We start from the raw sequence: 16,131 nt of genomic DNA, 5'->3' as shown, positions 1-16,131 counted from the left end.
ACCTTTACCATTCCAATACCAATTATCCCCATTCGTTGGAGTAGATAGTCTGTTTCTTGTTCTTTTGTCGAATATTCATCAATGGTAATTTGGACATAAAGGTAGAAGAAATTGGTCAATCGGCTCCACAAATATTTGATGCGTTTGCAAAGAGCATAGGGGAAGAGTTGCTGAATTGTGCCCAAAATAAACATCAGTTCAGCAATTAGTGTTTACCCTTAAAAATGAGTAACAATTAAATTTGTACGCTGTTTAAAAGATACATGATTTAATTTAATACGAATGATCTAAGAATAAAAAGTAATTAAATCAAAGAGAGAAGAACTATCAAACCAATCGTAATTTAACAATCAAGTCTGGTCTCAAGTTAAACACCGAAATTCGTCCTCGATCGAACCCTCGATATGAGCTCGGTTGCGATTAAAGAAGAGAGTAACTGAAGAACACTTCGAATAATAGCTACAAGATAAAAATGAGCTTTTATTACTTTTATATGCGTGTCAAAAACCTGTTAAAGTGAAAAAAATCTTCCCTTTATATAGTAAGAGAATTTCAATCCTAATACAAGTCTAAATAAGGTAAAAATCTTCTTTTTTCGGTAAATATCGATCCACATTTAATATCGGACGGGATTCGCATCGTAATATCCGGTTGAGGGCAAATATTATGGCTCCCCCTTGTTGTCAAATCTTGGTACACGCTTCTTCCCAATGAGAAGTGACTACTGCGCTGTCTGCTGCACTGTCGCGGGTACAGTTGCGAACAGTCATATTCTGCAGTTGCGTTCCAACTGTATAGTTGAGTTGTACTTCTGTTAGAGAACCCTAAGGGATAGATCCCTATTGTGTTCCTCTATGTAACAGTTGCGGATAGTCACTATCTGCTGTTACGTTCCATTTGTACAGTTGACTTGTACTTCTGTCGAAGAACCCCAAGGGGCCAGGTCCTTGTTGTGTTCTTGGTGTGTGGTTTTTCACTCACTTGCTGGAGATCAGACCGAACATTGTTTATTTGTAGAGTACACCAGGTGGGTGATGTTCTTTATCTGGTTCTTGACAATAAGTTTGTTAGATCATCAAAACATAAGAAGCATAAGGCAAAGACATTGAAAACCCATCAATTTCCCCTTTTTGATGATGAAAAACTTAGGCAGTGATGGTATTTGTTTAGAACAAAGATAGCCAGATAAGGTACCAGAAACTACACATGTTCCCCCTGACCCTTTTGCTTTTGATTCCCCCTTAATCAGATCCCTATATATTTGCAGCAAGTTCCCCTTGACTCCCTGACCCTCATGACCTTACTTTTCCCCCCTTTTGGCATAATTAAAAAGATACACAAGCAGGCAATCAGCATAAAGAAGTCCAACACAGGCAACTCATGCCACATATGTGCACACAACATGACAGAAAAAAGAAGCTAGAAGAATGCAGCATTGTTCATGCAAAAAGAGGAGCTGTTTCATTAATATTAACAATGGACTGAGCAAAACAGGAGTAGTAGTGGTGAAATCCAGCATGCCTATCACAAAAAGACAACAAAAAGAAAACAACAACCACAAAATATTTAGAGCAAAGAAAAAGAGCTGGCCACTGAGAGGATCCTAGGGGGCACTAGAAGAGGGAGGCTTGGAAGAGGAGACAACAATGGTTTTGAGAACCAGGTCCAATCGGGCATTTGCAGACAGTTGTTCTTCAAGTAGTTTTGCGTGAAGCTTATTATTTTCCTTTGTCATACGGGCAACTTCTTCATTAATGGAATCGGGTCCTTTAACTGTTTGACTGAACTGAGTTTCCAGTGTGGCGTTTTGCGCCCTTAACCTTCTGATCTCTTCAGAAGTTGTGTTTTGAGCATTGATCAGTTGAGAAATTATCGAGATGCTTCCACCAACTCTTTCTACACACTCACATTCTTCCAGAGTGGTTTTAGAGAAGGTTTGCTTGCGTGTGCCTACTATGGGATTACCCAAGGGGACCTTGATCTAAACACTTGAGTGAGGAGAAGATATGGTAGCCCATGATTCCCACCTTTAAATTTTTCCACCTTTTGCATATGATCTATCATGGTTGCTGGCAGATTTATTGGGATAAACTCATCAAGTGCCTCTATTAAGATCATATCCGATTTTGTAGCAATGGATCATCTCTCAGAACGAGGTAAGAGCACCTTATTGACCAGTTCAAAAAGAAGCTGATACTCAGGAAGTAATACCTTTTTACGCACCTATTCCCCCTGCTGAATAGCTTGCTCTTTCATGATAGCTCTCATAAAGTTGACACCACAGATACCTTTGACTGAGGACATTCCTTCACATGGAATTCTAAGAACCTTTCCCAATGCTGAAGCGTCGAGTACAATGTCTACTCCATTTACTAGCGCACAAATTGATCCCCCTCAACAGTGAAGAGAGATGCGTAGAAAGTTTGTACCGCATCTTCGTACACTAAAGGCATGCTTCCTTGAAACAAGTGCTCCTATTGCTGAAATTCCACTATCTCCAGAATTTGTCTCATATCGGCCATTTCTGAAATTGCTGGGTCAAATGTACGACCCCATAAGACTTTCTAAGTTCTTAATATCTGCTGCCAAAGACCGCTATCACTGGGCATGGTCCTCAGAGCACCAGGTTCTCTAATAGTTTCCCGTTTTTGTTTGCTAGATCCTTCAACAAACTTTTCTTTCCAGCTTACTAGCCCCACAATATCATCTTCAGACGTGGGTTGCTTAACTGGACTCTTCTTAGACTTGCTGCTGCCCTTCACGAATGCACCATTTCGTTTCTCAATAGTTTCATCGGAAGCTTTATCTACCGACTTTTGAGCTTTTATAGATTGTTTCACTAAGGAACCAGGTTTTTTTGGAGCATTTTTGTCAATCCCACTTACTGGAACATTCTTGTCAGTAACAAGTTCCCCTTGATTCATCAACCTCTTTTTCCTTGTCTTGGCACTCCTCTTACTTTTCTGCAATTTAGACTCAAAACCCTCTTTCTACTGTGACCTGATAGTGGGTGACTTGGAGGAGGATTCTAAGAGCTTAGGATGATCAGGAGGTGTAGAAGTGGGTTTGCTTGGAAGAGAATTAGGTTCTTTAGTAGGTTTTTCTGGGAACGTCTCATGAGCCAAAGACTCGAGGAGTACTATGGTTATTACATCGCCTAGGAATGGAATTTCTCCCCCTGATACTTAGACGAAAGATATGCTCCTTCATTTATTAGACTCTCAGCAGTGATAGCTATGATGTTATGCGCTGCTTTCTTTTCTGGTAGCTCTGTGAGAGTCACTAAGTCCAAAATGGAGGAGTTCAGATACTAATCAGGATCAACCTCAGAAACTTCTGACACTTGAGAGGTGAAACCCCCTGAGTGTTATTTTATGAGATCACTGAAATGACGAGACATAGAGTTTTCAATACATGGGAGGAAAATAGGGTTTATCAGAAAAGGAAAGCCTATATGAAAAGAGGAGGAACCAGGTGTGGATACAGTAGTATTGGAAGGAGTGGAATAGTGAATCTCTGGGGATGATTTTAAGGATGATAGGGAAGTAGGAGTGGTGTTGATGGTAGGAGAAGAAAGCGATCGTCCGATTGACATTATAGGAGTAGTTGGAAGACAAGTAGAGTGAGAGAAAGAGATGAGGAGAGGGTCACAGCTATACAAAAGATATGAAGGTTCATGACTTGCTGTGAGGGAGAAAGAAAGTTTTATTGGAAAAAGGACTAATGAAGAGAAGAAAGAGAAACGGGTTCTGAATAGTTCTGAAAACGGCGGTAGGTTGTGGGAAAATGCTATTGTGTAGAGAGGATGAAGGGATTTGAAAGACAAGACATGACATGCAGACTTTGAAAAGTCGGATGATGTGGCAGTTGAGTTAATTTTGTTAGCATTTTGAGAAGGCATGCAGAACAAATACATTACTACTAACCTCTGGTACAGGAACCTGATGCCCGAACATTTTTTTTTGAAAAAGATTTTAGCAGCTCTTCTTTTCGCAGTTCATAACTGTGCCTTTAGCTTCTATGCTCGTCATGCATGTTTGCCTGCAACGATATCGATATGAGTTAGGCTTTGCTAGAAAATACTTTAGCTAATTTTACGTGAAGGTGCTTTTCATAGCCAACTGATGGAGAATCAGGTTCTCCATTAGGTTTCAATAACCCCAGCTTCACCTTGTTTCTTCCAAAATGTTCCCTCCTCAAGGTTTTGGTGAGGATATCTGAAATTTGGTCTTTTGTGCTGCAGGACTTTCCACAGATCAACCCTTTCTCCATATTGATCCTCAGAAGATAATGCTTCACATCAATGTGCTTGGTCCTCTTGTTTTGAACTGGATAGAGAAGTTATACCATCAAAAAATACCCCAAAATCTTCCAGTTGCTTCTTAATTCAAAGGGTTTGAGCACATCAGGGTGCTGCCGCTACACATTCTGCTTCAGTTATTGATGAACCCATTGAGTTTTGCTTCCTTGTTGCCCAAGAGACGAGACATTATCATGGAAAGTGAGCCATTCCAGAAGTGCTTTTCCTATCCACAAGATAACCTGCATAGTTAATATCAACATACCTAATAAGATTAAAACGATCACCTGAGGGGTAACTCAGGACCAGGTCCTGAGTTCCCTTAGGTGTCTCACACTTCTTTTGGCAGCCTTCAACTTGGATTCCTTGGGACTTGACATTGAATTCTATTCTGGAGTGGAAATACAGAAGGGACGATTTTTTTTTTGAATTTTTGATTCTTTTCTAATACTAGAATGAAGAGGAGTGATCATGTTATCAGGTAGCTGGGAGCTTTTGTGTTTCTAGTTTGGGACTGAGGTTTGATTAATAGAGGAACTTGGTAGGTTAATTGGATTTCCCTGCACTCCCTGTTCTGTTACTTGTGGAGTACCTTGCACTGCATCTCCACTCTTTCTTTAGTTTTAATGGTAGTAATTGAAGTACCAGGTTCCTTATGAGAAGTGGAAGAGAATGTTGCATTGTCTTTCACCTCCCTTCTTCATCTTACTCATCATATCAGTCTTCCCATTTGAAACCTCAGATATTTCCCAGGTTCCAGACATGGTTCATTATATTGATCATTACTATTTCGTCCTTTGTTAGAAGAAGGTGTATCTTTGAATAGCACATGAACACTTCTTTCCACCAGTGTGCTATTTTGTTGTAGACTTTATGGCTTTTGCTTTGTGGGGAGTATCCCAGAAGGATTCCTTCATCGCCTTTTGCATCAAACTTCCCAAGCTGGTCCTTTCTATTGTTGAAACCAGGGCATTTTTATTCAAAAAGACTCTCAAATAAGTTGTCCTTGGTTCTCTTCCATTTGACAGCTCATAGTGGGTTTTGTTCAGGAGGGAGCTGATCATACACCTGTTCACCAAGTAGCAAGCAGAGTTTATTGTTTTTGCCCAGAATTTTCTTGGCGACTCCACTGTCGATGAGCATTGTCCATGCCATGTCTTCCAGAGTTCTGTTCTTTCTTTCAGCAACACCACTTTGCTATGGAGTCCTTGGTGCTGAGAAGCTGTGTGTGATTCCATTTTTGTTACAAGCTCATCAAATTTGGCGTTGTCACATTCAGTACTGTGGTCAGATCTGATGTATACTGCCTTCAATTTTATCTTCACTTGGATCTTCTTGACAAAGTCCCTAAAACACCTCGAAAGTCTTATCCTTTGTTCTAAGAACCAGTGTCTAGGTGAATCTTGAATTTGACAGACCACGAACTAGGTCCTTCTGAATTAATTTATTCAGAAGTCAGAAGCTTGCTTGCCCAGATCTTCCATGCCAAAGTTTTGCATCATTATCAACTGACTTTAAGCATCTCATATCATCAGTTTGTAAAGATTTAAAGTCAGCAATGTAGATGTTCTTGTTTCTTTTGGCCACTAAGACCACTTTCCCAGTTACCAGATTGGTACCTATGTACACTTTTGATAAGAACTCTTTGTTCCCTTTATCACAGATTTGAGAGACACTCAGGAGACTGTACTTCAAGCCATCCACACAGTACACATTCTCAATTTGAGTGACAGGGAGATTTTCCAACTTTTCCAGCACTGAGAATGTACCCTTTCCTTTTTCATGGGGTACATTCTCTTCCTGCAGGGCTTTCAGTAAGAAAAAATCTATGGTGCTTCCAGTCATGTGCTTTGAGCATCCATTTTCCATGGTTCATTGCAGTCCGCTTTCTCTCATTGTTCCCTGCACATGCACATTATGGGTTAGATTTAGGAACCCAAACTAGTTTGGGTCCCTTGTTATGATAAAAAAGATGGATAAGGGCTTTTCAACTCCATGCAGGCGATGACCAACACCTAGTCCCTTGTTAGTAGTCACTTTTTTAGTAAACACTTTGTTTTTCTGAACAGATTGAACCCTGGCCTAGCAATTTTCTTTGAAGTGCCCATTGTTCCCACAGTGGGTACACAACCAGCTATCAAGAACAATGACGTACTTGCTGTGAGGGTTGTAAAGAGTTTTCTCCCTTTGAAACCCGATTCCCTACCTGTTTCCACTATTATTTAAATATATGACAATGACAACATCTGAGGACCAGGTCCACTTCAGAGATTTCTCAAGATTAATTTTTACTTTCTCCAATTCAGCTTGAAGTTGCCGATTTTTCTCAAGTTCACCACATAGACTAGTTTTCACATTATTTAATTCATGTTCAAGCTTGATGTGTGTCTCACTAGCTACTTCATTTCCTTTCCCAAGACTCAAAGTCCTATGTTATCTATTGTGTCCCTCAATGGTTTTCTCTAGGTCAGTGATTATCACTAAAAAATCATCCCTCTCTTGCTTAGTGGCTAAAATTGTTTCTTCTAGAGTATGTTTCTCATTACTGAGACCTTCTATTGTTTCCTTCAAGTCAATGACCACTACCATCAGGTCATCTCTCTCATTTTCTACACTAGTTATTTTTTCATTTAGAGCTTCTTTGTCTTTTTCAAGATTAGATATGGTCTCATTTAGGTCCACTACACAGACCACCAGATCATCTCTCGATTGTTCAGCTTCTCCTAGTTCTATGGTCAGGATTTCCTTATCATTATCAAAGCTATAATAAACATCAATTAGAACATTTTCTAATGACCTTAAATTCTTAAAAGAGTAGGATTTCAGATTTCTCTGAACATCCCTGAAATTTACCTCATCGTCTTCATCTTTTTCATCCTCATCAGACTGAGCCATTAGCGCGAACAGTGAGACATACTTCATTGTTTCAGTTTCCACTGCCATTATGAAACTATTTTCTGCATCTGGTTCCCTTTCTGATTCACTGGAGGAGTCTCCCCAAGCAGCAAGAGCCCGCTTCATGATATTGTCAGCTGCACTTTTTCGATTGAATCATTTGTCTGGAACCAGGTTCCTTTTTGCTGCTTTGTTAGGATTTTGTTTGTGTTGCTCCTGTTTCACGAGTGGGGAGTTTTTGATGAAATGCCCTGGCTTTCCGCACCTATGACATAGATCATTGTTCATTGCCTTACTTGAACTGCCCCTCTTTGGTATACCACCATTTCTTCGAACCATATTTTGAAATCTTTTAGTAAGATAAGCCATATCACTATCTTCATCACTTGAGTCACTGCTTTCAGCCTTGAATACCGGGTATTTTTCCTTCTTCGGCTCTCTCCTTTCACTGTCTTTCTTTATTTTCATCTCGTATGTCTTCAGATTACCAATCAATTCATCCATGGTTAGAGTTTGTAGATCTTTAGCTTCAGTGATGGCATTAACCTTACTTTCCCAAGAACCAGGTAGAACACTTAGGATTTTCCTTAAGCTTGTTTATGGGAATAATATCTCCAAGTGAATAAAGCTCATTTATGATGGAGGTGAATCTGGTGTGCATATCCTGTATAGACTCATCATCCTTCATCCTAAAGATCATACTCTGTGGTGAGCATATCGATCTTGGACTGTTTAACCTGAGTAGTTCCTTCGTGTGTGGTTTGCAACGCTTACCATATTTCTTTGGCAGTATCACAAGCTGATGAGACTCTGTTGTACTCATCGGGTCCTATGCCACACACCAAGATTTTTTTGGTGCCATAGTTCTTTTTTACGACTTTTCTGTCAATGTCGCTGTACTCTTTTCTGTCTTTCGGCACCATTGGTCCAGTTTCTTCAAGCTTCTTCATAGGAAAATATGGACCATCACAGATGATGTCCCACAGTTCTGAATCTTCAGCCATTATAAAATCATGCATGCGAGTCTTCCACCAGTCGTAGTATTGACCATTGACTCAAGGAGGTCTGTAGGTTGATTGTCCTTCCTCAAAGTTGGGTGGAGCAGCCATTGAGATCCTTTCTAGGTATTAGCCTTTTAGAAAGAACCTGCTCTGATACCAATTATTAGTTTATATGAGTCCACCAAATAGTAGAGTGCCCGGTCCTCTATAAGGTTATGTTGAGAATGCTAGTAACACTGAAAATAAATGAGACACAAGATGTTTACGTGAAAAATTCCCACACAAAGGGACAAAAACTATGACCTACCCTTGTAGGCTTTCAACTTCACTAACTTGTAATCTCACTATTACAAGCCACTTTGTAATACCTCTACTATAAAGAATTCAACTTAACTAACATGTGATACTCTTATCACAAGACACTTTGTGACTCTCTAGTTACAAAGGCTTTAAACTTATGACTAAACTTAGTCACAACATAAACTCAGAAGTTTATGGATTTTGGGTTTCCTAAAACAAGGCTTCTAAGAAAGCAAGATAGGAGTTACAATGAATAACAAATAACAAGATTACAACTCAACTATAGATACACATAGACTCATTGTGAAACTGATCCTATAGTGGAGTTGTCTTCTTGTTCTTGATACACCAGTGACTTTAATGCCGGATGAACACTTTAATGCTTGAGAGAATATCACTGAATGCTCAAGTGAAGTGTTGTGCCTTGCACCAGGTTGTTATACTACAAAAGACATCACAATGGTGATATCAAATCTTGGCACATGCTTCTTCCTAATGAGAAGTGACTGTTGCACTGTCTGTTGCACTGTCGCGTGTACAGTTGCGGACAATCACGTTCTGCAGTTACGTTCCAGCTATATAGTTGACTTGTACTTCTGTCAGAAAACCCTAAGGGACTAGGTCCCTGTTGTGTTCCTCTTTGTAACAGTTGCAGATAGTCACTATCTGCTGTTACGTTCCATCTGTACAGTTGACTTGTACTTCTGTCGGAGAACCCCAAGGGACCAGATCCCTGGTGTGTTCTTGGTGTGTGGTTGTTCACTAACTTGCTGGAGATCAGACTGAACATTGTTCATTTGAAGAGTACACCAGGTGGGTGAGGTTTTTTATCTAGTTCTTGACAATAAGTTTGTTAGATCATCAAAACATAAGAAACATAAGGCAAAGACATTGAAAACCCATCAAAAGTGGAAAATATTATTATTTAATCTGTGAAGTTCATCTTTTACTAGTTAAATTGAAGGAAATTTATGATTTCAAGAATATTAAAATGAGAATTTAATTAACTATTTAGTGTTGGCTTGTCTGACAGTGGTGTCCGGTACCATCACGACCTTTAACGAATTTTGGGTCGTGACAGTTTCAATTATGATTATATGTACGAATTATCTCATCATAATTGTACTTATAAGTCTTATATTTCTATATTTTTTCTAAAATTTATATTTTTTTTGTTCCTTGCTTATTTTAATTGTATTATCCGTTTGTTAGCATTGTTAAATTATGACATAAATTTTTTAGTAACTTACTACAATAATATAATAAAATAAATATAGTTTTGTATTACTCATAAAATTTAAGTTGACTTTATCTTGCATGACTATTTCTCAGATTTCTCTCATTTATTTTTAATATATTGAGTTTTAATTTTATTTTAAATTTTCGTTATTTACTTTTATGTGTGTAATTAATTTTATAACTATATTTATTTTAGATTTTAAAAATTAGAGGCAAATTAAAAGTAATGTACTTTTATCTTTCAAAAATAAAAATTCTCAATTCAAATATTCTTATCTCTCTTTATATTTTTAATACATTATTTATATTACTTAAACTAAGGAAACTACTTTGCCGGAGATAAAACAATTAAAGATCCATAATAAAATTGAATTGAAGATTGCCATATAAGAGTCAAAATTAAATTAAAAAAACTAAAATTTTCATTAAATGAGATTTCATGTAAGTTCTATTTTCTTATTTGAAAATCTCCCCCTAAACTCACTTGAAGAATGCCAAATGATTTTTTAATAGCTTGTCACTTGGCTTAACAATAATGCTAATCAATATGGTATATATATATATATATATATATATATATATATATATATATATATATATATATATATATAAGATCTTAAAAATTATAGGCAAATTAAAAGTAATGTTCTTTTATCTTTCAAAAATAAAAATTCTCAATTCAAATATTCTTATCTCTTTCTATATTTTTAATACATTATTTAGATTACTTAAACTAAGGAAACTACTTAGCCGGAGATAAATCAATTAAAGATCCATAACAAAATTGGATTGAAGATTGCCATATAAGAGTCAAAATTAAATTAAAAAAAACTAAGATTTTCATTAAATGAGATTTCATGTAAGCTCTATTTTCTTATTTGAAAATCTCCCCCTAACCTCACTTTGAAGAATGCCAAGTGGCTTTTTAATAGCTTGCCACTTGGTTTAACTACAATGTCAATTATATATGGTAACTTTATTTCTTTAATATATATATATATATATATATATATATATATATATATATATATATATATATATATATATATATATATATATAGATAGAGAGAGAGAGAGAGAGAGAGAGAGAGAGAGAGAGAGAGAGAGAGATTGTATTTAAGGTGAATGTACATATTTTAGATATATTTTAGGATTTGTTACTTTGGGGCTAAGTCATTTCTCCCTTATAAATACAAGGGTTCTATTCCATTATAAATCATCCCAAATCAATAAGAATTATCTCTCTTTACTTTTAATTTCTCTGCAATACTATTCTTTTTCTTTTATTATTTTATAACACATTATCAGCACGAGACTCTAACCAACTGAGTAGAGGGTGGTTGCTTTAATTTATGGATATACTATTAATTAGTTGTCTAATGCTTGAGAAATTAAACCACCCGTGGAGAGAAGATATAGGAATTTGCATGAATGCATTGATATTCCTATACTAGGTACTTTCGTCATCAGGCTTCGGGATACGTGCATAATGCTCAACTTATAGATAATATTGAGCATAGTGATTGTCAATTGTTCATGAACTTTCTTCAGGAATAAATTCTGGATTTAAGGTAAGTATTTTACCTTATTTTTCTCTTTTAAATTCTTGAAATTCTATAATTTGATTGTGACTACAAGAAAATACAATAAATTTTGATTATAACTTTAATAGAGTTTATAAGAAATTAAAACCATTCGAAGTGGTAAAATTTCTAGGCCTTGCCACGATCAAATTCATGTATGATTGTGGGCACAAGAAGTGAAAACTCGTCCCATTGAATTTGCTTCATTCTCATTCCCTTAAGAGAATGTGGTAGCAATATGTAATAAGTCCGAAAAAGATAAAATTATTAGTGGGAAGGAGGGACTTCTCGAAAGGTAGGATGTGCACCAGGAGATCAATTTCAAAGGTGCTATTTAAAACTTATTCAGCTTTTTTCAAAGTAGTTAGATTGTATCCTCAGAAGTATTTGGATTTTATCCCGAAGATCTGAAGTTCAACTGTCATTCATACTTCAAACTTGAATGTTTGTCTATTGCAATTCTAACTTTAGACCTGGATGACTGAAGTGGAAAGTTGAGACCCATAATTTTCGGGAGAAATTCAAAAATAGTCATAGTTTCAAAAGTAAATGAAATTTAGCCAGTTTTCATGTAAAGATAAATCTGAACGAAAATACTAGACAACTACCTAAAGAATGAATTCTTGTTCTTCCAGACTATTTGCCAGAAGTCAGAACATCTATACTCTAGTAAATCGAAAATTACTCTGTATTACTCCCTTCGTTTTAATTTAAATGACACACTTTTCTTATTAGTCTATTCCAAAAAGAATGACATATTTCTATATTTAGAAATTGGAGAGTATATGGTTATATTAAGTTCTTACTGCCAATTTTAAACTAGGTTTAGCCGGCTTGTTACATTCTTAAATCTGAGGTCCAAAGTGTTTGTCCCTTCTATCTGTTAATTAATTTTAGCTAAAAACACTTCATCCAAAATATTTGTCAATATAGAAATTCTGAGAAGACATTAATTTTGAATAATTTGAATATCAGTATTATGCAAGAAAACAGAGTTGATCAGAACTAATAAGCACCGGTCACATCCTAAAGATTCAGAGGCATCAGAAATTAAATGTAAGATACGGTAACTTACTTCTAACTGTATAATCCTAACATTATAGAAGCAAAATCTAAAATTTCATGTCGGACATTGGGATGACTCTTCGATTTATTTATGCAAATGTGGTCCACTCCTGAAGTTCAACTCAAGATAGGACTAAGTCAAATCGAGTATGATGCCTCAGATAACAATTAAGGTTTGCAAAGTAGTCATTGCGGTTGAGCTGCAAGTATTTCAACCAAAAAGGTCGAGAATTTGATCAAAGAACAAAAGCAAGTAGTAGTTTACTTCTGGTTACAATAATATAAGAGTACAAACAACAACACCAGAAAACCAGTGTAATCCCGCAAATAGTGTATGTGGAGGGTAGTGTGTACGCAGACCTTACCCACCTAGAAGGTAGAGAGACCGTTTCCGATAGACCCTCGGCTCACGAAAAGCGGCCAAAAAATAAAATAAAATAAACCATAGCATCAAGCAGTAACAACAACAAGATAGTAAGAAATCAAAACGAAAAGAACAATAGGTAAAAAAGTACTCTCGACTACCTACTAGCCGTCTACCTTGATTCTCGACCTCCACACCTTTCGATCAAGGGTCATGTCCTCTGTAAGCTGAAGTAACGTCATATCCTGCCTAACCACCTCACCCCAATACTTCTTTGGCCTGTCTCTACCTCTTCTCAACCCCTCTAGTGCCAACCTCTCACACCTCCTCATTGGAGCATCTGTGCTTCTCCTCTTCACATGCTCAAACCATCTAAGCCAAACTTCCTGCATCTTGTCCTCCACCGAAGACACTCCCACTCTAGCCCGGCCGCCAAAAAGAGAAGGAAAGATCGGGTAGGGGAAGTTGAAAACATATGGAAAAATCATTTCAACAACTTTTTTAGACGGCCAACCAATTTTGTGGAAAACTTTTTGATGTTCTGTGTGGAAAATTTTGTGAAAAATCATTTCAACAACTTTTTGATGTTGTGGAAAACTTTTTGATGTTTTTGATGGCCAACAACTTCATATGATCTTAGGTTACAATAATATAAGAGTAATAAGACTATACATGGAGAAGCCCCAATCCCCTGGCCGCCAAAAAGAGAAGGAAAGATCGGGTAGGGGAAGTTGAAAACATATGGAAAAATCATTTCAACAACTTTTTTAGACGGCCAACCAATTTTGTGGAAAACTTTTTGATGTTCTTGGAATTCAATAAGCTGGTTTTTTCCTTGTCTTCTTTATCTTTATTGGCCTTTTCCTTTGCCTTTTCCAGAGCTTGAATTAAGTTATTCAAGCAAATCTCAGGCCCTCCTGAAGCATTTTTCAGCATTAAATTCTCAGCCACATCACAAGGACTTATGTTTACTTCCTCGAATAAACTTTGAATTTGTTGGAACAGAGGGTGTGTTTCAATATCCAAGTAATTCTTAGCCAACACTTTGAATGCTTCATATTTGCAATACGACATCTCAATGTGCATATCCATCCGTCCTCGACGTATAAGAGCTGGATCAAGTTTATCCTTATGATTGGTTGTAAATATAATGATCCTCTCTTGACCACAAGCTGACCATATTCCATCAATGAAGTTCAACAGTCCTGAAAGTGTAAGTTTGCCAGTTTCCTTATTTTCACTTGCTTTTTCTTTAGACAAGTCCGAGTCATCTTCCTGATCTTCGTTGACTGTTTCCTCATTCTTTTTCTTTTTCTTCTTTCTCTTGCCAGTGAGATCAATAGAGCAATCAATGTCTTCAATTACAATAATAGACTTGCTTGTTGTTTCCATGAGCAACTTCTTAAGCCCCGAGTTATCCTTAACAGAGGTGAGCTCAAGATCATAAATATCATAATTCAAGAAGTTCGCAATAGCTGCAATCATAGTTGATTTTCCTGTCCCTGGCGGACCATAAAGAAGATAGCCGCGCTTCCAAGCTTTACCAACTTTAGAATAATAGTCCTTCCCTTTGCTAAAAGCAACGAGATCGATAACTATTTCCTCCTTCTTCTTAGGGTCCATAGCCAAAGTATCAAAAGTTGCAGGATGCTCAAAATTAATGTCCCTCCACATACCTTTATCATACCAATACCAATCCTCACTACAATTGTTGGTGTAAATCTTTTGTTTCCTATTGTTAAACTCAATAACCTTGCCTTCTTCCATCACATGCTTCAAGTATTTTCCAATGACCATTTCTTTATATCGTTGATTGAAAGTTATAGTGTAACTTTTCTTTTCAATTGGACGTGAATTATTGCGCCCCGTAGAATTTTCATTGAATGTTTCTTTGTAAAAGCGCCAAGAGAGTTTAGCTCCAAGGAATTGATCAATAATCTCTTCTCCTTCATCTAAACTAACAGCAAAAGACTTACTGTTCTTTGACTTTTCAGCTTTGAGATACTTAGCATCCTTGTTGATTGACTTAGTACCCAAATAAGAGTGGACCTGAGTGTAGATATCGTTGCTTTTACCATTGGTGAATTCATCAATAGTAATTTGAACATAAGGGTAGAAGTAATTTTCAAATTTCTGCCAAAAGGATTTGATGCGTTTGCGGAGTGTATAGGGGAAGAATTGTTGAATTGTGCCCCAAATGAACATCAGTCCAGCTAGCTTAGAGCCTAATTCAGTCAATGATATAGTTCCCATATTGGTGTTCTTTTCTAAGGTATTTTTAGTAAGATTATGAATGAGGATGAAATTGAAAATGGGAGCTGAGTGTATTTTTAGTGTTTTGAAGGGGTATTTAATACACCTATATATACTGCTTTTAAATTGCTAAAGTTACCTTAGAAGAAGTGTCTGCTCCGTGTAGCGCAAGGAAATTGGACGGTTAAACGCGGCCATAAAAATTTGACTTTTCATTACGTGAATGAAGTGGTAAATGACGATAATACTTGTACTACGTCATTCAATTATTATCTTAAAATATAAAAAGTAAACATTAGTTACAAAAATAGTTCAAACAAAACACATACGATTTTTTTTTTTTTTTTTTGTAAACTCTAAAACAAATGCCACTTCTCGATCATTCCAATTTTGATACGTTTGACTGGTCACCATGTTTAAAAAATAAAAAGAAATTGGCTTACAGTTTACAGTTTTTAAGACTTTTCACACTATCAATATAAATTGAACCAATTGTAGTTTATTATTTACCCTGCTTTCATGTTTCTAATTTAGTTTAACATAAAACAAAAAAGCGGTCAAGGGTTTGGGTGAATGTGGGGTAGGTTAAAAAAAACAAAAAGATAAATGTGTAAATTATTTGTAACATTTGTTGGATGTTTCCCCAGACTTTCGTTGGTTATCGCTTTTCTCCAACAACTCTCAAGGAAAAGACTATAATAAAGTCAAAATATAGTCCAAGTGTCAAACTCCAGCTATTGATTTAGTATTAAAGTGAAAATTACAGCTATAAATTGGGCTACAAGCATTAGATTGGAAACTTCGTAGCCAAGCTTTATTACCTTTTTTATTGTAAACTAGTGTAACTCTCCGCGCTTCACGCGGTTATTAACAAAAAGAATTGCATCTTGTTGACATAATAACTCATTTAAATTATTGCGTGAAATTTTCTTCAAAAATCTCTGTAATACAGTCATGATATACTTCTTTTCGGTCATTACTACTGTTGTCTCTTGGCAAAGTCCTTTTAGAGTCCGATGAAGCAAGACAATATTTGCATTGGTATTGATAAAATCAGGAGACAATTTGATTAAGGATAAGTTTTTACAATCTTATTTACTTATTTCGATGCCTAATCCCTCACAAATCTAA

General features: G+C 36.4%; 1 protein-coding gene across 1 annotated transcript; it reads right to left on the bottom strand.

Annotated features, from left to right (window-relative positions):
* Positions 1-12,622: 12,622 nt before the first annotated feature.
* LOC104242597 (AAA-ATPase At3g28610-like) lies at positions 12,623-15,098 on the bottom strand. Its single transcript, XM_070167660.1, has one exon. It carries the CDS (start codon positions 14,998-15,000, stop codon positions 13,498-13,500), a length of 1,503 nt encoding a protein of 500 aa, XP_070023761.1. The 5' UTR covers positions 15,001-15,098; the 3' UTR covers positions 12,623-13,497.
* Between the last annotated feature and the right edge of the window lie 1,033 nt (positions 15,099-16,131).

The sequence above is a fragment of the Nicotiana sylvestris genome, chromosome 2, assembly GCF_000393655.2.
Source record: "Nicotiana sylvestris chromosome 2, ASM39365v2, whole genome shotgun sequence".
In the NCBI taxonomy this organism is placed as follows: domain Eukaryota; kingdom Viridiplantae; phylum Streptophyta; class Magnoliopsida; order Solanales; family Solanaceae; genus Nicotiana; species Nicotiana sylvestris.
The sequence above is the reverse complement of the archived record's forward strand: the minus strand, read 5'-3'. Positions and strand labels throughout refer to the sequence as shown.

What these genes read in the sequence shown, in the direction of transcription:
- LOC104242597 (XM_070167660.1), bottom strand. Translation starts at nt 15,000, where the DNA reads ATGGGAACTATATCATTGACTGAATTAGGCTCTAAGCTAGCTGGACTG.